Source organism: Lynx rufus, unplaced genomic scaffold, assembly GCF_022079265.1.
Source record: "Lynx rufus isolate CCGP_SWC_20201006 ecotype Redwood Valley unplaced genomic scaffold, mLynRuf1.p SCAF_1, whole genome shotgun sequence".
NCBI lineage: Eukaryota > Metazoa > Chordata > Mammalia > Carnivora > Felidae > Lynx > Lynx rufus.
In genome coordinates this window covers 232,241,496-232,265,621 of record NW_025814823.1, presented here as the reverse complement: position 1 = coordinate 232,265,621, position 24,126 = coordinate 232,241,496, and the positions used below count along the sequence as shown (strand labels likewise).

At 43.5% G+C, this 24,126-nt stretch overlaps 1 protein-coding gene across 1 annotated transcript; it reads right to left on the bottom strand.

The window, feature by feature from the left end:
- Positions 1-3,412: 3,412 nt before the first annotated feature.
- TAS2R1 (taste 2 receptor member 1) lies at positions 3,413-4,309 on the bottom strand. The gene has a single exon (XM_047074409.1). The coding sequence runs from the start codon at positions 4,307-4,309 to the stop codon at positions 3,413-3,415; it is 897 nt and encodes a 298-aa protein (XP_046930365.1).
- Positions 4,310-24,126: the final 19,817 nt, after the last annotated feature.

The following is a 24,126-nucleotide window of genomic DNA, read 5'->3' as shown; positions in this document are numbered from 1 at the left end:
CTCCTGGGTGGCTCAGTCAGTTGAGCATCTGACTGTGGCTCAGATCACAATCTGGCAGTTTGCGAGTTTGAGCCCCGCATCGGGCTCTGTGCTGACAGCTCAGAGCCTGGAGCCTGCTTCAGATTCTGTGTCTCCCTCTCTTTCTGTCCCTCCTCTGCTTGCTCTCTGTCTCTCTGTCTCCCTCAAAAATAATAAACATTAAAAAAATTAGGGGCGCCTGGGTGGCTCAGTCGGTTAAGCGTCTGACTTCGGCTCAGGTCATGATCTCACAGTTCGTGAGTTTGAGCCCCGCATCGGGCTCTGTGCTGACAGCTCAGAGCCTGGAGCCTGCTTCAGATTCTGTGTCTCCCTCTCTCTCTGCCCCTCCCCTGCTGACGCTTTCTCTCTCTCTCTCTCTCTCTTCCTCTCTCTCTCTCTCTCAAAAATAAATAAACATTAAATTTTTTTTTTTTTTAAAGATCTGTCTGGAATGGGTGGTCATCAGTTTGAAGACCGGTAGACATTAAATGCTAATGTGCTCCTAGCACTTCCAGGTCCAGATTATTCTGTCTTCAACAGTTATTATATTTGAATGAGTGACTGAGAATTCGAAAGGCATTTGTGGGGTATTTGGGTGACTCATTCAGTTGGGCATCTGACTTCGGCTCAGGTCATAACCTCGAAGTTCATGGGCTCGAGCCCTGCGTCGGGCTCTGTGCTGACAGCTCAGCCTGGAGCCTGCTTTGGATTCTCTGTCTCCCTCTCTCTCTGCTTCTCCCCTCCTCGTGCTCTGTCTCTCTCTCCCCCAAATAAATAAACATTAAAAAAAAGGCATTAGTAATTTGTGAGACTTTTTAGGTTGTTGCATTTATTTTAATTTTTTTTTTTTTATTTCAAAGAGAGAAGGCATGAGCAGGGGAGAGGGGCAGAGAGCAAGATAGAATCTTAAGCAGGCTCCACACTCAGTGAGGAACTTGACGTGGGGCTCAGTCCCATGACCCTGAGATCATGGCCTAAGCCAAAATCAAGAATGGGCACTCAGGCAACTGAGACACCCAGGCGCCCCTGTGTTTCAATATTCAAATTGTTACGGTATCTATACTTACAAAAAGTATTTACATCAGCACCTTTTCAGTCAGTTACCATGTTTAGTCACTGGAAACCATAGAGAATCCTTGACCAAAGGAGTCAGTGTCAGCATGGGGAGTGGGACACGAGGGGCAATCCTGGCATTCTGGTTTGGGGCCGCTTACCGAACCCCTATCTGAAATGGGATGAGGTACTATGCTGTTTCCCTTTTCAGTAAGAGCCTGCCTGGTAGCCGATCCTCCTTTGCTCTTGACTGAGCAGGGCCGCTGGATCTACTCTGGCGGGGAGGGGTGGGGGACCACGGGCAGGGGATGAAGGGCACATAGCACTGTGCCCTGTAGTTAACAGCCTTCTGGCCTGACCCATGGGCATGTGACCCCCAGCCAAGGCTCCCAGGGGCCACAATGGCCAGTCCACGCCTATAGATGCAGGGGTAGGGTAGAGGAAGAGTCGGTACCTATACAGAGGCTAACCCCATGCTACCCAAGCTAGATGCCAGGACAGAAACAATTTGTCCAGGCTAAAGATTCCAGCCAAGGGCTGCTACAGAGGGATCAAAGGCTGAGTCTGTTTTGTTTCTACAACGGAGCAATTAGCGTTCTACACAATATCCATCAACGAGATAGCCAGGTGACGTTTCTGGAAGAAATAGTTCTGGGAGAGTAGATTGCGAAAATGTTTCTACAGAAAAGAGTATGCATCCTCTTTTATAGAACTCCTTGGTAACGTTTAAGTATCCAAACAGTCTGACCTTAATATTCATCTCATTTACTAGCCTTCTGAAAGCAGAGGTTGCATGTAATGGAATCAGGATTTGGCATCAGAGGAAAAAAAAATCACAAGAGAGTTTGTATATTTACATATTTCTCCCCGAATGTTTGAAACCGCCCCCACTGTCTCTCCATCCACCTGCCGGTATACACACCGTGATTCAAAGAGCCGGCATCCACACTTGAGACGCACAGAAAATAAAAGTAACTCTTCACTGTCCCTTCTCAAAGCGGGAGAAATAATCACCTACAGGACACAACTGCTGTTCCCAGAGCTGGCTGCCTGGGTGCACGATTAGTTATAAACCTTCCCACCTACTGGGACGAAGGAAAATAAAATAGCAGGAAGATGGAGACTGTTAATTTGCTCCTTGGTGGGGGGAAGTCTGAGATGCATACCCAAGTTCCCACACCCAAGAAGATAAATACTTTCCTGCACTCTTCCGAAGCAAAGACTTCTGTTATTTTAGTACAACCAAGCGTGCATGTCTTGGGCGAGGAAACCATCCTCTGAATCTCCATTCCTGGCAATTGGCCAACCCAAACCTCAACAGGCTTTCCATCATCACACATGAGCTACAAGCTCTAGCCAACCTGGGGAACGTCTTTCGTTTCACAGGAAGCAAAAGGGTTCCGAAGCTGTTTTAGAAATACCTATGTATCTGAGCATCTAAAAACCATCAGTCACATAGCAGATGCATCTGTGACGTGAGGTGGATGGAGAAGCCCCCAGTCCACCCACCTACTGGTGTTGCTTCATTGGGAAGACATGCGATGTGGTAGGAGTTCTAATTTGGTACCATCGGTTGAAAAGGTCCCGAAGCCGAGCACACAAATGCAAGATGAAACAGCTTTGCAAACTATTTTCTGGTCTGTGGGCCCAGTTAGGGGAAATGGAAAATTCAGGCCCGGGTTCCTCTTTCCTCCTCCATCTGCCTGCTTTTTTGGGCAGTTGATGGGACATGTCAACATGGCGTCTAGCATCTCAGCAGTGTGGCGTCGGTGAGCAAGCTTACCAGGACAGAGATGGCCAGCCTGTCCTCAGCTCTCTCTCAGATCGGACGACTCTAACAAACAGAGCAAAAATAATCTGCAAGTTAGACCCAAAAGGAGCAACCAGTCCTTTCAAGATCCATCATCTAGATGAGGCATCGGGCGCACGGGGACCCCACGGCATTCACGCACCCTTCTGACATCACGAGTTCAAACGTCCTTTTCTTTTTCTCTAAACTTTTTGAGACAATTGCTGATTCACGTGCAGCTGTGAGAAATAATACAGATCGATCCCCGTGCCACTTACCCAGTCTTTCCCAATCAGGTAACACCTTGCACCCTGAGAGTACAGTATCGCAATGAGGATATTGACATTGATGCGATCCGCCAGTGTGCGTTGGGCTCTGAAAATCAATATGACCCTTTGAAAAAGGGGCAAATCCATAAAAATGCCTCAGGTTAGACAAGCAGTCCAAGCTTTGTGTAATTGTGAGCAGACTGCTTTGTTTGACTCAAGAAGGTATGGCAGGCATCGCCAGCTCATGGAACTGCCAGTTCTTCGAATGGACTAAAGTTCTCTCTCACTGGCAGCACTGCCCATGGAGGAGGAACTTCTTTGCATTTTGTTTCAGTTTAGGATTTCCCGAAATTAAGATAATAGAGTGTCCCGAAGGGTAGGACCCAAACACCAAGATACAGAACAGAAACATGAAGCTTCTGAGCTCAAAAATGTGAGAAGAGAGCAAAGCAGCTGTCATGTAGTGGGAGAGATAGAGGACCAAGAAGGACAGAATGGACAGAAGCGCACTCACATGGACACCTGTGCTACTGTCCCTGGTGCCGGTCGCTGTGTTTCTCATCTGCCAGGTATGTCTCCCCAGAGAAAACACCAGGAGCAGAGTAGAAATGAGGAAGATAACGAACGGCGGTGAAAACCTAGCAAGAAAGACAATCTGTAAAGCAGATGTTTCTTTGATTTGAGTTGTTGCATTTGGGGAGAAAAGTCTCAACAAGACTTCTTGGGAAAGAACCCACGTATGCTTGCTGTAGAAAACCAAAGGGATGGAGGCAAAAAGCAGAGACCCGATGATCAGCCATGGCACCAACTTGGATATCCTCATCTTCAACCAGAAGAAGAGTGGGTGAGCGATGGGGGAGATCTTGGCGCAGTAGAAAACGCCGAGCCATGTGGCCAGCCAAAGTCCCGTTTCATTTACAAACATGAAAACCGCAAAATTCTTAACAAGTGGAAGGAAGTCGATCAAGGAGAGAATAACCAGATTAATGTAGAAGATAAATGACTGCAGGCAAATCCTGGAAATCGCCAAGCAGGAAAGAAGGAGATCCAACGGAATCATCTTTCTCTGCTTGATCAACTCAATGCCGTTCACAATCACAATGATGCCATTTGCTAAAACTCCGATGAGACATTGTATCACTGGAAGAAGAAAATGGATAATGAGGTAAAAGTCTAGCATTCTGAGAAGAAAAAAATCGGTTACTTTAAAAACTGATGTATTTATAGATTGTTGGACAGTGTAGATTATTCTAGTTTTCTATTTTTCTTCAACTAGACTAGAAACCCTTTGGGGAATATGACTGACAAAAAAGGCAATGGGACAGGAAGGTGGCATACATTTGTTTATATCACCGTTTTCTCAATTTGGTTCCGAGCCAGTCAAATAAGAAAGAGATACTCCAGCAATAATTTGCTTCTTGGCGATAGCTTTTGCATTTTCCAGATCTACTTAGCTTCGGACGTCATCACAAGCAAATAGTGGAATCAGACACCTTCAGGGCTGGGAGAAGGGCTCCCCTACCACATAATCAGTGGAAACTCCTCAATCCTTCACCTCCACCATGAATATTGAATTGTGCCTGCAGGTGTAATTCTGCTTCGTGTTAGCGGGGCATTCTTTAAAAAGACATGACTCCGAGATGATCACTTCTGCTACAATGGTGCAGAATGGTCAGCACAATAGGACTCCTGAGTAGTAGTTATCCAATATGCAATGGCTCAATGATTCAGGACCACTGGAAATGTAAAGCAGTTATGTAATAAAATATATGGGATAAACAGCGTCAAAAAACATAGAGACAAAGGAATCAGGCTTACCCATATGTGTATACAATCAGTCAAAAGCCTAAAGGAAGGCAATGTACCACTGAGAGAATCACTTAGAACCATTCGTACCCGTATCCATCTGCAGGATAACATAGGGTTGGAAACCTTTTCCCTGTTTGTTTTTTATCCAAAACTATGAGGTTTTTATGACATGATCTGGTTGTTCCAGGGGAAAAGTCATTTAGGAAAAGAGTATCCGATTCAGTTTGCTGTTCTAATTGTCGAACAGACTATTTTTGGAGAAATTAAATCAGCATTTATTAACATGCATCCCGTTCCCGGTGTCACACTAAGGCAGGTTCTCTCAATCTCCACACTATTGACATTGCGGGTTGGATAGTTCTTTGTCGGTGAGGGGGATAGCCCATGTGCTGTAAGATGCGTCCACCAGCCAGACGCCAGTAGCGCACCCCACTCTCTAGGCAACCAGCGGCATTTCCAGACACTGCCAAATGCTCCCTGGGCGGGAAGACATTTTCCAGTGGAACGCCACGGTCCTAGATATCGAGGGGACGAAAGGGAATGGGACACGGTTTTCATCCTTAAGACGTTCAGAGACGGAGGGCAGAGCCCATCCCATGGACGGTGTGATCTAAAACAAAGTTACGTGTTTGGATAATTCAGCAATTCCGTACCGGAGCATAAAGTGGGGAACAATTTATTGAAGCTTTTCCGACTCAGCGCTTGACCATACAGTTCCCAGCAGACGTCCTAATGACGCATGTCTTTGTGGATACATTTCCCTTTGTCCAAAGGTGCCGTAAAGGATACTTAGCATGAACCTTGCCGGTAGAAAACATTAGTGGTGGGGATAAATCTGGTTACTTTATCATTCTTCCCTGAATATGCAATGTCTGTGCAGTGTAGGACTCTCCTCTGTTCTTGTCACGGCTTCAGTGAGATAAAGGAAACAAACAGGAACATCATCAAAGGGGGCATCGACGGAGCCAGATCCCGAGTGAATTCTATGAAAATGGCTCCGGATTCAAGCGTGACAATCAAGATGAATCTTGTTCCTCTCCATCAGGTGGTAAGAAGAATGTACTTAAAAAAACACTTTCTGTTTGTACGTTCTGAGGGCTCGAAAAGCAAAAACAGAAGGGCCTCCACCTACAAAACGATGAAGCCAAAAACTCTCAAAAGAGCAGCAACCCCTATTTCCCTGGTTCTCAGTCAAACCTCCGTGCTTCTGCCCTGTCACTTCGTGGGCTGTGAGACTCGGCTCTTTGAGGGCGTATCTGGGCTTTCTCCTCACCCCCTACCCCACTCATTCCTTTGGTATTTGGCACAAGGTACTTTTGTGACGTAGAGCCGGAGTCGGTTATATAAGGCTTTTCATAACAAAGGAAAAGAGAACTAAATGTTGTAAAGTCGTCTCGAGAGTTTCTGTTTTCTGCCGGTTCCTAGAGCCGTCGGGTCATAGGACCCCCGTCTAACTCTTCCCTGTTGCCCCAATGTGGTGGCGACATTTACGTACTGAGCCCTTCAGCGTGGTTTGGGCACCTCAATATTGCGAAACAGTCATGGTGACACAAGGGAAAGGGTGGACGAAAGTTGATTCTGAGTCTAAAACAACAGCCCGGTCTTCCAGCACTGACCGCGAACTAGCAGGTGCAGCTGAGGTGACGCACGGTCCACCAAAGACTTAAAGGGAATAACTCTGTCTGATTGTGTTTATTGGCTGCTGCTTGTCTGGTGGATTGAAGCTTCTTGAGGGGATATTCGGTCCTCAAATATTCTCTTACAATTTTTGTTAGAACCAGCTTGGGGGCTAGAGGCAATCCCTCAACAGAGAGCTTCGGTTCCTGTAGGTCTTCTGACGTGGAAATCCCATGGAGTAAAAAATAAAGATTCATGAGGCTTAAGCTACGTTTTTGTCATCAAATAATTTCCATCACCCATGTCTTCAGTGACCACGCACAAAGGCTGCTGACAAGGGCTGCCACCTCGCCCGAGACTGGCACTTCCTACACGGAGGGAAGGCAGAATAAAAGACGTCTATGCCTGGGAGCACAGCATTTGTGTGGCTGCTAAGCCGATGCCCCATTCAACCCCAGGAGGCGGCTGCTGTCAGTGCTGATGCGAAGCCCTCTGAGGTGGTGTTACCCAGCCTTCCCCCTAGATTCCACCACGTCCGTCAAGATAACCGTGGCCTTGGTCATGCTCTTGTGCTAAGAGAGACTGAGCTAAGTATTTTAATGAGGAACCCAACAAACCCACGAAAGGAAAAAAAAAAAGGTCCTAAATACAGACCCCTCTACGTCTTTTAAGCTGTTTGTTTCGGTGAGAAGGACACGTCAGAGAGTTTCTGAGTCTGAGATGAAAAACGTACATGTCTGGCCTCACCTGTCAGTCACTGGCTCGAGATGGTGACAGTTTTACATGGACAAATGGCTCGGAACAGATGGAACAAGTCCCGATGTGGAGAAATTCACATGATGATTACCCCGTATTACCCTGATTAAATCCGCTCACTCGCACTCATCTGTAATGAGCAATCATTAAAAGAGACAACACTAAATATTCTCGAGGTAACTGACAGGCGGAAAGAGTTGCTTATTTATATTCAAATCACTCAGCTCCTCAAAAGAAAGTGCGATTTTTTTTCACACGCAGTTAGATTGACAGCGGCGAGCTTTTCACCAGGTAGAAGGCTATAATGATCATCTTTCTGCCTTCCAGTGGCTCACGGACATTTGCTCTGAGATTAGAGTCATCATGAAAGTGAGTGATGGTTTTAATACCTTTCCCAAGTGGGTGTTCCCACTTCATTACCAAGGGAACAATTCCTGCTCTAAGGAGCATGTGCATGTATTAACATTATTGTATATTTAATAAGATCGTTCAAATAAGAAAGAAATAGACCCGGGGCAAACCGGCGCAGACCTCCTTGCTGAATCTTCCCGGGAGCAGAGCTCAGTCCTTGTGAAGCCGATGTGGAATTTACTGCATCTGAAATTCACAGCATTTTGGTCAGAAAGCTCCCGACTCTTTCAGACTACTCATTCTTTAAATCTATTCATTTGTTTCTCTCCCCTTAAATTTGCAGTTGATCCCCGGGACTAAAATTTTTGTGTTTAATATTCAGGTCACTCCCATTTACTTGTCCTTTCCCTTCCTCTGCATATCCTGGTCATATATTTCCATGCTTTTCCTTTACTCTTCTCAATATGCTGAAATTGATTTGCATGGCAGCAAATAGAATCATGGCGCGATGTAATAATACATTGAATTCAGGTCCTACGTGTAACGAACATTACAGACAAGAACCCCTTGTTAGTTACAATGCGGAAAGGGAAGCCAGAGATGCTTGCACATGCGTCCCTGGAATAATCTTGAGTCCTCACAATTTTGTCTTCAGCTGGAAAGTGAGCTGTGGAACTTCCAACTCTTCCCTCCCTTCTTCTTCCCCTGTTGTCTCCCCTACCTTCCTCTCTTTCTCCCTCTCCCTTCCTCCCTTTCTCCATATGTCAACACACATTTACTGTATGTGTTATGAAATGAGGCACTATTCCAGCATGGAATATGTAGTAATGCACAAGACAGTCAAAGTCTCTGTCATCTTGGAAATTACCTTTTGGTAATCTGCTGGGGAGGAGAAGAATTAAGCGAGGAGAGAAAGAAATACTTCCGGGTAACATAGGCAGAGGTGCTATTTTAGAGAGCGTTCCCAGAGAGGAGGTGATGATCATTGGAAAGAGAACCGAATGAGAAAGGATTGTCTCTGGATGTCTGGGAGATGAACAGAGGGCAGGAGATGGTGATGCCCTCTTGAGTCAAAAAGAGAGAGAGAGAGAGAGAGAGAGAGAGCTTGAAGTGTTCTGGAAAAACAAAGGACCGAACTTTGCAGTTGCTGGAGAAGCACGAGCAAGGAGAAGAACCCAAAGTGAGGAGAGCAGAAAGGCAGAAATGGCCAGATTGTGGAGGACTGTGGGTCACAGTAAGAGCTAGATTGCATCCTCAGTGTGACAGGAAGCCCTCATAAGGTTTGTGTCCATGTGTGTGTTAGTGGGAGGATTTGTCATAATCAGATCTATGTCCAAAACATTTACTCGGGCTGTCGTAAAACCCCAGAACAACACCATTTACTCTGGATGACAGACTTGGGGGTCAGGAAAAGGCAAGAGCAGAGACAGGAAAACCAATACGAAGGCTATTGCAGGCCAGGCAAGGGATATTGTTGGCTTAAATCAGATTGGTGGCACAGAGTAGAAAGAGGTGTCTGGATTGGTAATATATTTTGAAGGTAGAACCAACAGGGATTTCAGATGGCTTTGATGGGGAAAGAGAAAAATAAGAATTACTCTTGGGTCATTGGCATGATCCACTGGTGAGTGATGGTGCCATTTTTCAAGAAGGGAGAGGTTGGACGGAGGTTCACATCAAGAGCTCTGTTGTGGACGTGTTCTGTCTGAGATGCCTGTTATATAGGTTGGGGGATTATTAAGCAGTGGGTGAGAGATCTGGAATCTGGGGAGTTACAAAGCCTGGAAATACACATTTGGAATTCACCTGCGTATAGATGATGCTTAAAGTCGTGAGACTGGTTAAGATTACGTAGGAAAGAGATTGCCAATGGGAAGGTCTGAGCACATAAGAAACAGAACAGTTTGCGCATTCGTGTCACCCTTACTGTCCTGTCTGATGCCGTCTCTTTGTGGAAGGAAGCCTGACGAAAGCAGAATATGTGAGCCAACACTTCCTTCCCTGAAGTCTACACTACTAGTCGTTGGTTTCCTAATCTCTTTATATACGGCTGATTCTATTTGCCGTTTCGTTTAGAAATTTCACTTCTTTATTTATAACACAGACGGGTCTATTTGATAAATTTGATTATACATGTTATGCTGGGTTTATCAAGAAATCGTTAAGCTTTTCTTATTTTCTATGCACTGGAAAATTGAAATAACATGGGAATTATCTGTTTCTTGGGGGATGGAAAGTATTCACAGTGAAAGCATCTGAGGCCGGGGGCTTTTGGGAAGGGGCAAAATACTTACCATTTCTTTAGCCCTTAAAATGCTAAACAATTGGCAGACATTGTCTCTGTTTGCCCTTTTGACAACTCTATGAAATCAATGTTCTCTCCACTTTAGAGATTATTAAATTGAGGTGCACAGGGGATTGGAAATTGCCCTCAGGCATGCAAGTAAAAAGTAGTGTTTCCAAGATGTGGACCACAAGCTGACTTCAAATCCTATGTGTGTCCGTAACCATTCAGCACCACTGCTCCCCTGTTAACACTCGTAATAATGGTGAAGATTCCTTTCCGTGGTTTCACGTGAAGATTGGACAACTGCTTTTTTTGCCTGCCCAGCACACATCCCACCTGCCCCCCACCTCCCACACCGCTGCTTTTACCCTGGTTTTCTTTGGAAGAACCACCTCTCTTCCATTCTTGTTTACGTGCCTTATTTGGGACTCCCCATCTCCAAATCCAGAAATAGGCACATGAGCTAGGTGTGACAGCTAACATTTCCATTCACCTGACCAGGGATGATCCATTCAGGAATGAGCATGAGGCCCAAATTTGTCAAGTCAGAGGTAATCCCAGAACTTTTGCTTGGGCAGGCTGGGAAAAATGTCCCTCTCCCTCGAAGAGAGGATGTCTTTCTGGTGCTGTTGGCAGCCATTCTGTCACCATGAGAGGCAGACTTGAACCTGTCTAAGAACGGATTCTGCGTGGAGAGCAGCCATGCTGAAAGAAGACAGAGCAAGACCAGGGCTCAGAACACTTCAGCCCCCCCAACCCAGCCTTCACTTCCTGTTGGCCTTGACATTGAAATGAACCCGTAAGTTTCCAGCTTTTGCCGAAGTGAGCTTTGGTCATTTTGGGCGTCTTAGAATATAATAGCTGCGTGTTGTAGAGAAAGGCAGAGATGTTCTTTCCACTTTTCACATTGAGGCATTGGAACCAGAGAAGTGATGTGCTCGAAGCCAGTCATTTAACAATATACCCAGGGCTTGAACCTGTGATCTCTAAATTAAAGTTGACTGCTCCCTTCACGGAACTCATGGTTGTCTCAGACATATTTGTAGAACTTTTTAGAAAAAAATTGCGGATTTCTTTTCTGGGATTTCCCTTATACATTTAATTATTTCTTTCCCCTCACACACTCACTCTGAAAGCTCAGATTTTTATTGTGCTGTAAGAAGGGTTTGCAAAGCATAAGGTTACCATATGGGCATGAGAAGTTTCATTCATTCTGAACTGCACAGAATTTCCCTGGCACTCTATGCTGACTGGCTACACTCCATCCAGAAGATGTGCGGTCCAGTAGATTCTAATATGCATCCACATATATGCTGGTTGCAACCATTGGATTGGAGACACGGATGCAGAAGAGCCATATCTGGTTTTGAAATCCATCGTGTGCCATGTCTGCCCTGGTCCAATCTTGAATGTTCTCTCTCATCCTAGGAGCCCAAATCTCCTTTGCTAAGACTGAGCATTCCAGGTTTCCATGAATAAAGTCTGTCTAGGACCTGGTTTCTCACCTCCTTGAGCCAACTTTCTCCAGATGTGATTTTCCAATTCCTAGAAGACCCAGATTGTTTTTCCTTGCTTTGTTTCCCCAGAAGCTGGGAACAGGCTTCATGGTTTAGGGATGTTGGCCCCATTCCCTGCATTCAGGAATAGATACATATGTATGGATCTATATGGGGATGCCCTATAAGCATTGCTGACTGAGTAGCAACAAAAAAAATGAATATAGCTTCTCATCTTTAGAAAGATGTTGTTATGCAAAATTTACTATTACATAAACTTTACAACATTTTTTCCTACAGCAGAAAATATTATTCCATTTACCCACCATCAACTAATATTATTTTGTGGACATTTGTGGAACAAATGAGTAGGATGAAGAATAAGGTCTGTGACCAGGAAATAAAATGAATCTCACTAATTCAGAGGATGTGAAAAAAACATGAACTTGGCTTTTGAAATTGAATACGGCAAATTTAATATAGAACCACATCATGTCAGATCTGCAAAGGATATTGGGGATTACTTGTGCCGCCTCTTTATTGGATGAAAAACGAGAGAATAGAATTTCAGAAAGGATGCATGATGCCCTATGCCTTGTTCCAGGGAATATTCAGATGCTGTGTATTTTAGAAGGAAAACTGTGGATTTACTTCCCCTGGGGATGACTAGTGCACCTTCCATGAGAGCATAAAATATGGTCTATTGATGGGACAGTGGTGCCTACGGGTCCTCCCAAGACATGTCTAATGGCCATGCTTTTGGGAAAAGCTCTGTAAACTCCACATGCATGTATCTCCATCCCACTGCTGTTGATTGCAAAGGATATACACAGGAATTTGCAATCCTTCCTCGAAATGTGAGAAAAGGAAAGAATATCCAGCAATGGTACCTAAGGCTTTCTAGGTATTTGTGTATATATATAAATTTAGAGACAGAGAGCATGAGCAGGGAAGAGAGGCAGAGAGAGAGAGAAACAGAGAGAATCTTAAGCAGGCTTCACGCCCAGCACAGAGCCCAATGTGGGGTTCGAACCCATGAACCATGAGATCATGACAGGAGCAGAAATCAAGAGTCAGACACTCAACCAACTGAGCCACCCAGGCACGCTTAGTCCAAAGTATTTTCAATTGCAATCACAATACATTAGAAAGGAAAGCATAAAGGAAAGCTTTTTTTTTTTGAATTGTTAAATGTTTATTTATTTTTGAGAGAGAGAGAGAGAGAGCACCAGCGGGGAACGGGCAGAGAGAGAGAGGGAGACACAGAATCCGAAGCAGCCTCCAGGCTCTGAGCTGTCAGCCTGGAGCCCAATGCAGGGCTTGAACTCTCAAACTGTGAGATCATGACCGGAGCCAAAGTCAGATGCTTAACAGACTGAGCCACCCAGGAGCTCCATAAAGGAAATCTTTAATTCCAATTTTCTGACATCACTAAGACTTATCTTTGTACACTTAAGGCTCCCTACATACATATTAAGTGTTAATATAGAAGTGTCTTTTTATCAAATATTATCCTTCCTCAATTATCCACTAATCTGAAGGTTGTCTTGTTGTAATTAAATAGATAATACCGATTTTTAAAAAAACTATCCTTTCTGCCTGGTATGAAACACAATTTAGATAATCACAGATTCTACTATAGCAGAGGAAATTTGGATGATGTTAACAATTAAGCAATCAGGAGTAAGGTTTCTTCCTAGGTTCAGTGGACTCTCTTTTTTCTAGTTGTGACTTAACACGGTGATTTACACAACGTACTTCCTTCTCAGAATTCACACGATCACGAAATAGAAGCAATTTTGGCTATAGAAACAAGATGAGAGCAAATATATTCCAAGAGTAATTGTTCTCAGATACACTCAAAGTGCATCATGCTTTGATCTACAACAGAGAAAGTAAATATGACAGTGGAAACATGATGGTGTGGAGTGGGGGAGGAGGAGTGAACTGTCCAACGTGCTCTTAATTATAAGGACTGATAATTAGTGCAGCTCAAATCTCTCACGTTGACCCGGATTGCTGGGGACAGGCGCCGAGGCCTCGTTTGAGTTTCCAACCGCTTTAAAAACTGATTTACGAAAACTATTCTCCTGCCTTTCTTTCTCCCAAATAATCTGTCGGATCCACATTAAGGTTGAACCGCCTTGTGGCATCATTTCGGCTGAGCTGAAGTTTGCTGGGAAGAGGCCATAATCACGCCCCCTGTAAGGTTAGATGAAGTTCCCGATGCACTGAGCCTTGAGGGACACGAGGTGGTTACCTCAAGCAGAAGGGATGCCTCAGCTAAGTTTCCATCAGCCCCTCGCTCCTAATATCGAGGGAGGAATGACACGTTGTTTACAAGGCAGGGTCCCGCCAAAGTGAAAACCTCAGTTTCTTATGGCGCCCTTTTCTCTTAAGGGCCTGTATCATCATTTAGGAAGAATCGATACTAACCCTCTATGCCCCGGGACACCTGACAAACATTTGGATCTCAAACCAAATTCAGCCCCAGCAAGGCCACGCGCTCACGTGGAGGGAGGGCGTAGCACCGGCACCCAGGCATTCCTGAAGGATCTCTTCAAGCCTTTCTCCTCCAGAAATCCCCTTTTCCGCCAGCTCACTCCCCCGTGATGTAAAACTCCTTCACCTCGTGTTCGGATAGGGAGTTAGATGTGAGGTCGGCGATTCCCGGCTGTCGAAAGAAAGCTCGAAATACTTGCTTCACTCGGAGACTCATCGTCACCAAAGCACCTGACCCAAGCAGCGTAGAAGCAACTTTACAATTCAAAGCCCCACTAGTCCCACTAGTTCATTTAGCAGACGTATCACGTATCTCGGAGCACCCAGATCTTTGGCATTGCCGTTGTGTATCTGCCCACTGAATGAATACTTACCGGGCACCTAGTAGGCCATCCTTTTATTCACGTGCATCACTGGTAATGCGTGGAAGCCGCAGAATGTTAAGAATGTTAATATGTCTACTGGAAGAACTATTCACAATTGCATTTGAAACACGTTATCTGCCACGATTTTTTTTTTTTTTTGCCACAATTGGCAAATATTCTATGGACAAGTATAATGGTTAGCAAGAGTTGGAAGTATTTGTGGAGAATTTTGCTGACTCTAATTTTATGACCTCAGTCTCAAGGAGACTCCAGCTCCGGCTTCCCAAACACTCCTTGCTAATGGCTTCTCCATCACCTCTCTGGAATGTAACTTTATCAGCTTCTATTTTCTCAGTTTCCTATAATTCAATCAAAAGGCAGCAGTAACATGTCCTAGGGCGAGCTCTGTCTCAAATATGATTTTTAATGAAACACGAATATGCACACGCATGTTCCAGCAAGCTCTTCTGCACTATGCCAAAGTGTATTAAAAGTGAAACCACATTTACATTTGTTTTGCATTTGTTATTTAAGAGGTCAAAATATGCAAACCGCATCCACTCTTGTCAATACCTTCAAGCAAAAGAAAATTTTATTGAAGTTAGATTCATGACCAATAGCATAGCTAATATTCCTCATTTGGGGGGAAAAGGCTGCATTTTTAAACACAGTAGGCATTTATTTCTTATCTAAAACTGAGAAGACTTAACCAATGCGCATTTTGAACCAGGTATAATGACCTGCACATAAATATGCAATTAAAAAAAGCAAACTTAATTATAAGCAGTTTATAGCTTAAATGGAAATGGTTGTGCAGTCTGCACTTGGTCCTGGAAATTTTTATATGAAAAATAAAATTAGTAATAGAGGAATAGAAGACATTTAGTGATTTCCAAGAAGGAGTTTTAGAGACAGCCAATCCTTACCCAAGATACACAAATAAAGAGGATAGCGCTAGGAAAATTTGTATTTTCTGAGCTAGATAATAGAAAGAAAATCTTCTCTAACATAGCTTAAGAATTACCATCTTATTATATAGATGCTAAACTCATTAATGGCTACCTTCACCAAAAGAAACTTTTTTTTCCAAATCAAAGAAGTTGGGTTTTTGCCAAATCAGCACCCGTGTTTGCCCTGGAAAACACTGGGCAAAATGGTATGGGGAAAAAATAGCAAAATAAAAATTCAATGTGTGTGACGTACTTCCTGTGCACTACTGGCCACGTAGGGTAGATGGATCCACCCTGACGTTTCTAGATCCTCCGTGGAGCTCTGGATATGTTACACTGGTGATTACATGCCTGTGGCTTCGCATGGGGTTTGCTGGGTACGGTGCACTGAGTCGCGGGGTGGACCCTCTGATGTACACAGGTGGCCCTCTCTGAAGCGTGAGATTCAGCATGCTTGGAGCACTCTTCCAGACCCGCGATTCGTGATTCATGCCCTCTCCTAATTCAGATCAAGTACCACCTCACCGAAAAGGCCTTACCTGATTCCTCCACCCATGCCACTGTCATTTCTAACCCCCTCCCCCTGCTTCATCTCCCTCCACCTTTTTTTTTTTTTTTGCTAACACTTCATCACTATTAGACATACTAATTTTCATTATCTGTTCTTCTTCTTAGAATCTGAAAATCCATTAGAACGGGGGCCGTTTTCGTCCATTGATGCATCCCCAGTAACCAGATGGTGCTTGGTACATATAGGTGCTCAATAGCCTTTGTTGAATGAATGCATAAGTAAATGATGAAAATAAAAACTATATCCGTTCATCAGTGACATTGTGGAAAGGTCCAATAGAGAGTGCAGCTTGCAGATTGGCTGGGAAACAATTCCTGCAATGGCTATTGTTTTGAACACTTAGGAAATATCAAGACTTCCGTGAGCTTCTGACAGACTCATAGTATGAGAAGTGTCAAAAATTGTGTTGTGTGGTGGTGTGGAGACCAGACAAAAAAACTAAACATACTCCATCATCAGAACTGTCAGACTGGTGTTCTCAAGATCGTCAACTGGGCAGCCAGAAGGAGGGACAATGTTAGCAGTTTCATATATACATCATTGAATTGATCTTCAATGGAGCTATTGAATTTAATTAACATAAATCTGGGCAGAGACTTCTGTTTTATTTTATTTTTTTAATGTGTATTTATTTTTGAGAGAAAGAGAGAGAGCACAGCGCGAGCAGGGGAGGGGCAGGAAGAGAGGGAGACACAGAATCCCAAGCAGGCTTCAGGCTCTAAGCTGCCGCCACAGAACCCGACATGGGGCTCAAACTCACGAACCATAAGATCATGACCTGAGCCGAAGTCAGGCGCTTAACTGACTAAGCCACCCAGGCACCCCAAGATTTCTGTTTTAAACAGTGGAGCCAATCATTATCCCAATAGGTGCTGGTATGGAAGGAGATAAGGACTTGGGTTGGAGAAGGATGGACAAGCCAGGAACAGGCGATGAAAGAATTTTCAGTGGAAAAATGTGAAATAATTCAATAGCATGCGTGTTGCTTAAAATCACCCAACATGCTAAATTCTGATCTGACAAACAAAATACATTGGGAAGTGATACACATTCATGAAGATTTTTCATGTCAACGTAGGCACATTTAAGAGAGAAATCTGTAACAAATCTTAAAGCCTCATTTTATTTTTAAAAAAAAATTTTTTTTTCAACGTTTATTTATTTTTTTTTGGGACAGAGAGAGACAGAGCATGAACGGGGGAGGGGCAGGGAGAGAGGGAGACACAGAATCGGACACAGGCTCCAGGCTCTGAGCCATCAGCCCAGAGCCCGACGCGGGGCTCGAACTCAGGGACCGCGAGATCGTGACCTGGGCCGAAGTCAGATGCTTAACCGACTGCGCCACCCAGGCGCCCCTTAAAGCCTCATTTTAAAAAGATTATAACCCAAACCCAAAGTTTGATGAATATATGAATAATGTCAGTACAGGCGAATTTGCAGCTCAATCCATTTGAGTAAGTGCAGCACCGACTCTGGGTAGTTGTGCAATGGCATCACATCTATAAAAGACAATGTACATACTTTCATTAAAAAATTGCTAGGGCGTTTGGGTGGCTCAGTCAGTTGAGCGACGGACTTCGGCTCAGGTCACGATCTCACAGCTCGTGAGTTCGAGCCCCGTGTCAGGCTCTGTGCTGACAGCTCGGAGCCTGGAGCCCGCTTCAGATTCTGTGTCTCCCTCTCTCTGGCCCTAACCCACTTGCATTCTGTCTCAGTCTCTCTCAAAAAATAAATTAACATTAAAAAAAATTTTTTTTTTAAATTGCTAAAAAATGTTAACCATATCTGAACTTTCAGCCAGTCCTAATCATGGATCAAAGACCACCGTAACAAATATAATAATGGGGAAAAAGTTAGAAATATGGTAAGAAATGCTAAGATGTTCCACAAAAGCATGAAGGGAGCAAATGCTGTTGGAAAATTGGCCCAGGTAGATTTGCCAGATACAGGGTGCCACGAACATCCCATTTACAAAAATGTGGTATCTGTGAAGTACAATAAAGTGAAGTGTAATAAAGTGAAGTATGCCTGTGTAGGTTGTTTTTTGTTTTTTTGGGTTTTTTTTTTACTTATTTTGAGAGAGCGAGTGCAAGCACGAGCGGGGAAGGGGCAGAGAGAGAAAGAGAATCCCAAGCAGGCTCTGCGCTGTCAGCATAGAACCTGACGTGGGGCTCAATCTCACGAACCGTGAGCCAAAATCAAGTCACTCAACCAGCTGAGCCACCCAGGCGTCCCTGTATAGGCCTCTCTTCACTAACACGGGTGAAGATTTGAGGACGGAGAAGACTCCAGGGACCAGAAGCCAATTTATGACTCACTGAAGCTGGGGCTGGGGCTCAGCAGCCCTCTTCACCCCCTCTATCCACTGCCACTCACCTCAGTACCAGAGCATCTAGGATAGGAAAGTGGTCTAGCCACTGGAAATGAGCCCCTAGGGGTTGGCCTTTCATATTCCCAGCTGAGCAGTGGTGAAGATCAGCTTTCCATCCCATCCCATCTCTGAACTCAGCAGTCATTACTGACCGTCACCGTAAAAGTCAATCTTCCCCTGAATGTCAGGAGAAAATTTAGAGGTCTTTTATTAACGATGCAATCGATCTCCAGAACAAAACGTGGGTTAATTGATATAATTATATGTATATTCACATGACTATATATTATCATGCTAAGGACACGGTGGGACCAATCATGTAGGCATCATACCTCTCTGCTCCCCGTACGAAATATCTTTCCTACAGGAGTTTGACTAGGAGTATGTCAGATCTTACTTCCACAAGACGCTTATCAGATATGCCCTTCCTTGTAGTGGGACTCACCTGTAGCAGAGATCCCCAGTTCTCACAAATATCTGACCCCCTTCTCCTCTGGACACACAGCTGAACTACATTTCCCAGTGTCCCTTGCATTGTGTGTGTCACCGTGACAGAGTTCCCCCCAGTAGAATGTAACCAGGACTGATGAGTGCCACTCTGAGGCCTGCCCGTAAAAACTACCCTATGCACTGTCTTCACTCTCTTCTTCTTCTCCCCAATGGATACAGAGCGCTCCAAAGAGCTAGAGGAGAGTGGAGGGCGGGGCCACAAGATGGAAGGGCGTGGTTCCTTGACTAATTGTAGGAAGCAGATACCCCACCCACTGATCTGCCCTCACCAAGTTCACAGTGGATTGAAACATGTGTGAGAAATAAACTGTCGTTGCACGGAGCCACCTCCGTTTTGGGATTGCTTGTTTCACAGTTAAAATACCTTGACAAACGTAACGACCTTTGAATGGTTTCTCAGAATCTGAATTTCCTGGGATCTTTTTTGTTTCATTTACTTTTTAAAAACGAATTTTAGGGGCACCTGGGTGGCTCAGTCGGTTAAGCATCCGACTTCAGGTCAGGTCATGATCTCACAACTCATGAGATCGAGCCCCGAGTCGGGCTCGGCGCTGATAGCTCAGAGCCTGGAGCCTGTTTCAGATGCTGCGTCTCCCTCTCTCTCTGCCCCTAATCCACTCGCATCCTGTCTCTGTCTCTCTCAAAAATAATAAACTTTAAGAAAAATAAAAAAAAACGAATTTTAATTGTGCTAAGATATACATAACTTAAAAGTTGACATTTTAACCACTTTTAAGGGTGCAGTTCAGTGGCATTAATTACACTCACGTTATTGTGCAGTCGTTCATCTCCAGAGCTTTTTACATCTTGCAAAGCTGAACCTCTGTCCCCGTTAAACACTATCTCCCCATCCGCACCACACCCTTGCCTCTGGCATGTATCATTCTCTTTTCTGTCTCTCTGGACGAGAGATCATGGGCGAGTAGAATTTTACAGTATTTAACCTTTATGACCGTGGTTGAAGTAAAAACGAACAAACCTCTTAGAATCTCTAAAAGTATGAAAGAGGGTTTTATTCAAGACCGAGGTAAGACAGCTGCCTGAGAAACATGCTCTTCACAGAGAAGAAAGTTCTCCGGAGGATGAACGGTTTTTATAGGGTTATATATTTTTTATATCTGTAAGACCTCAAAAGATTACAGATTACCATATAGGCAGGAATCACAGGTGTTGCTGTAAAGGAGTGCAGGGAGAAGGAGCATTGATCGATGTCTCAGGGACAAGGTGGTTTTCCTTTAGACTAGTCCTTCACAAAGCAGAGGCACCATGCTTGTGTGAAGGGCCATAAATCAGGCTTTCGGTTTGCATAAAGTTTCTCTACAGTCGTGCTGACTTAGGAAGAGACGTCAAATGGCTTCCCTTGTACGTCAGGCCTGTAGAGAGTCTTTCACTTGGCATATTTTCCAGGTTCATCCATGTCATCAGCATGTGTCAGAATTTTCTAACTTTTTGAGGTTGAATGATATTTTGTATGTAGAGACCACATTTTGCTTCTATATTTATAATGCTGCTGCAAGTGTGGGTGTACAGACGGCTCTTGGAGAAACTACTTTCAGTCCTTTTAGGTATATATCCAGAAGTGGAATTGCTGGCTCATACGATAGTTCTATTTTTAAGTTTTTGAGGAGCGGCCATATTGTTTTTTGCAACAGCTACGCCATTTTACGCTCCCGCCAACATGGCACAAAAATTCCAATGTCTCTACAGTCCCACCCCTATTATTTTCTATTTGAATCTCCTGGGATCTTAACCTCCAGCACAAGTCAGGAAAAGAAACCTCAGGATATTGCATCAATTACTATCTGAAATTTTAATCACTATCCCTGAAAATTAGTCCAAAACTAAGAACGATTCCCAAATATTCAAAGTCCACTGTTCTTTCCCCGATGTGAACCACGATCACCTTTGCTCCTAAAATCCTGCTCATGGTTATGTAGTGATTTCTGAACGTGAAGGTGAGGTTACAGTTGGCTTTGTGGTTAGAAAATGATCTTCTGGTCACCCACCAGCTCTAGGCTGAGTCAGACAGATCAGCGAGGTCACTTCAGTGGCGAGCCTTGAGAGCATTGAAACCATATCTGGAGCCGATTAACAAGAAATGTAAATTCCCCTCCAAAAATAGATCCTAAGAAGTTGAGAATGTTTAAAATTACTTTCCGTAAGAATTTCCATGCCTGAAGCTCTAATTGAAAGGACTCTTGAACTTCAGCTAGGTGTGGAATAAAAAAAAAAAAAAAACAAAAAAAAAAAAACAAAAAACACCCGTCTTGCATTTGCTGTGTAGGAATAATACCTAATGCCTTTAAAAGAAAACACGATTTGGGGTTGTTATTTTCTTGGGTAAAAATTTACAGAAGAATGGAACTATCTCAGTCTTATTCTCTATCCCCCTCATTATTCCTTGACTTATAAAAATCACATTTTGAGGACAACAATCCTGAATTTCAAGCAGGATTAAATGTGTAAGAGTAGCCAGATATCTTTTAGAACACCAACAATAAAAGTAAATAGGATGGACTTTCACTATCAGCTATTGAAATATGTTAGGAAGCAATAATCTAAAACTGAGTGATGCTGGCTTCAGAAAAACCAGGGGACTAAATGGATAGTCCATACAAAGAAAAAAGTCTATAAATACATTCTGCCATTTAAGGCAACGGAGAGAGTATAGACAATTTCCTAGATATCGTCAAGTGGCTCACTGCCCCTGGTAAGATGAAGTTAGATTCCTATTATTTTAGAATTTACATAGAAATTAATTAAAGATGAAAGGAGTGTTGGTAAAAATGCAGAGCACCTGGAACCCTCCTATTTGGGTGGCGGGAGAGAAAATGATAGGGTTTCTCTAGACCAGCGTGTCAGCTTATTGTAAAGTTAAACATACGCATAGTCCGTGATCCAACAGTTTAATTCCTATCTATTTCCCCGGGAGAAATAAAGCACATGCCCACAAAAAGACGTATACAAAGAATGTGCATGCCAGCTCTATTCATAATAGCCATAAACATAAAAGAAACCAAACGTCCACCAAGAGACATTTGGTTAAACGGATCACTACACTGAAGTGAAGCCATGCAAGGGATTATCATTCAGAATTCAAAGGAACAGGCTACGGCCACATGCAACAACATGGATAAGTATCAAAACCATTACGTTGAGCGGAAAGAGCTAACATAGAGTGCCTAATGTATGATTGCGTTTATATGAAGTTCTAGAATAAGCGAAATGAGTCTGTGGTGCTAGAAATCGGAACAGCGGTGGTCTGTGGTCAGGGCATGGGGTGTGGCTAGACTTGACTAGAACAGGACATGAGGGTAGTTTCTGGGTTGAGGGAAATATTTTACCTCTAGATCGTAGTGGTGGTTACATGCATGGATGTGTCAAAACTCATCAAACTAGAAACCTTATATGACAATTACTTCTTCGTAAAATTACTAAATAGAGAAGGATTTAATATTTCAAGGAGAGACTGACAAGTATGATTACTTAATTTAAACTTCTGGTAGGATCAAAAAATTACAAACGATAATTCAAAGATGAGTAATGACCAGAAAGAAATCATTATGGGGGTGCCTGGATGGCTCAGTCAGTTGAGCATCCAACCTTTTTTTTTTTTAATTTTAAAAATATTTATTCATTTTTGAGAGAGAGAAACAGAGTGCTAGCAGGGGAGGGACAGAGAGAGAGGGAGACACAGAATCCGAAGCAGGCTCCAGGCTCTAAGCTGTCAGCACAGAGCCCCAGCTGGGACTCGAACCCACAAACCACGAGATCATGACCTGAGCCAAAGTCTCATGCTTAGCCGACTGAGCCGCCCAAGTGCCCCAAGGAGATACAAATTAAAACAACTCCATGCTTCTTCTTCACCTTGCCCTGCATTCTCCTTCCACTGGGGTTTCCATTCTTTCTCCAGAGCCGCTATTTCCCAACCTGACGTCTGGGTAAGTCCCACAAGTCCTCAAGATCTCAACTCAGATGCCACAGCTTTGGTCGTTTCTCCTGGCTCCCGTTCTGACGAGGAAGCCCTGCCTGCAATGCTGTGCCATCCGTGATTTCTAGCGGAACACGCATCCTGCTGCAGAACGTGCAATTTTCTTCCAACGACCACCATGGTAAGTTCCGCAAGGACGCTGCTACAGGCCGAGTGCCCAGCACACTGCCTGGGGCACGCAAGTAAATATTTCACGAACGTTTGAGACCGAGTGAGACCACATTTTTAAATTGGGAAAGATTAAAATGAAGAAAAATATCCAGTGTTGGCAAAGTTTAAACCTGTGGCATTTTTATCTACTTCTGGTAGATGCATAAACAGATAGAAACTTTTCTGGAAGGTGATTTGGCAACATTTAATAGAAGCCATTAAAATGCTTTACCATCTTGATCTAGTAATTCAGCCTTTAAGAATGTGTCCTGACGTTGAAAAAAAAAAAAATTAAAAAAAAAAAAAAAAAAAAAAGAATGTGTCCTGGGGCGCCTGGGTGGCTCAGTCAGTTAAGCGTCCGACTTTAGCTCAGGTCATGATCTCACAGCTCGTGAGTTTGAGCCCGTGTTGGGCTCTGTGCTGACAGCTCGGAGCCTGGAGCCTCCTTCGGATTCTGTGTCTCCCTCTCTCTCTGCCCCTAACCCACTCACATTCTGTCTCTGTCTCTCTCAAAAAATAAATAAACATTAAAAAAAATTAAAAAAAAAAAGAATGTGTTCTAAGGAAATTATCAGATAAGTATCTATGAATATTTGTGTAGATCTCATTGTTTATGGGTTATAGGATGAAAACATATTTTTTAAATACTTTAAGGAGTAATTAAATAAATCATAAATTATATCAAAATGCAAGTCAATAATTAACAGTGATATATGATACCCTACAATTATTGATATTAAAAACTTGTTCACAATATGTTAGGTTTTTGAAGCCAGTTAAAAAGAAAAGTATAGTGCAATCCAAATTTAATTTAAAATATATACACAGAAAAGCCTGTAGAAACATACATCTAAGAAATTAATTGCTGTTTTCTCAGGGCCACAGAATTATGGGTGAATTTTTTTTCTTTTGCTAATCTGGTGCTTTCCAGTTTTTATTTCAGTTAATGTGACTCATTTGTATAATTTTAAAGAATGTAAAACATTAACTATGTGCTTTGGAAGCTCTGTTATCGTAAATAGCTGGGCTTCACCTTGAAGTTCCAGTGAACTTTGGATTGCAATCAACAGCAGTTGGCTGAAGTCCACTCTTTTTGTAAAAAGTTCCATTTCCTTCTATCACAAATACGCCTGCTCGGATTGATCTCCACACTGATTGGCCTACACTTTTCCTCCTGATGTCGCTTTAGCAGGGCGAGAGACCGGGCTGATGTTCAGGCGTAGAGTTTCAAAGACAAAAGCGATCTGAAACACCAACCTGTTTGCCGTGGT

Coding starts and splice junctions, on each gene's coding strand:
- TAS2R1 (XM_047074409.1), bottom strand. CDS start 4,309: ATGCTAGACTTTTACCTCATTATCCATTTTCTTCTTCCAGTGATACAA.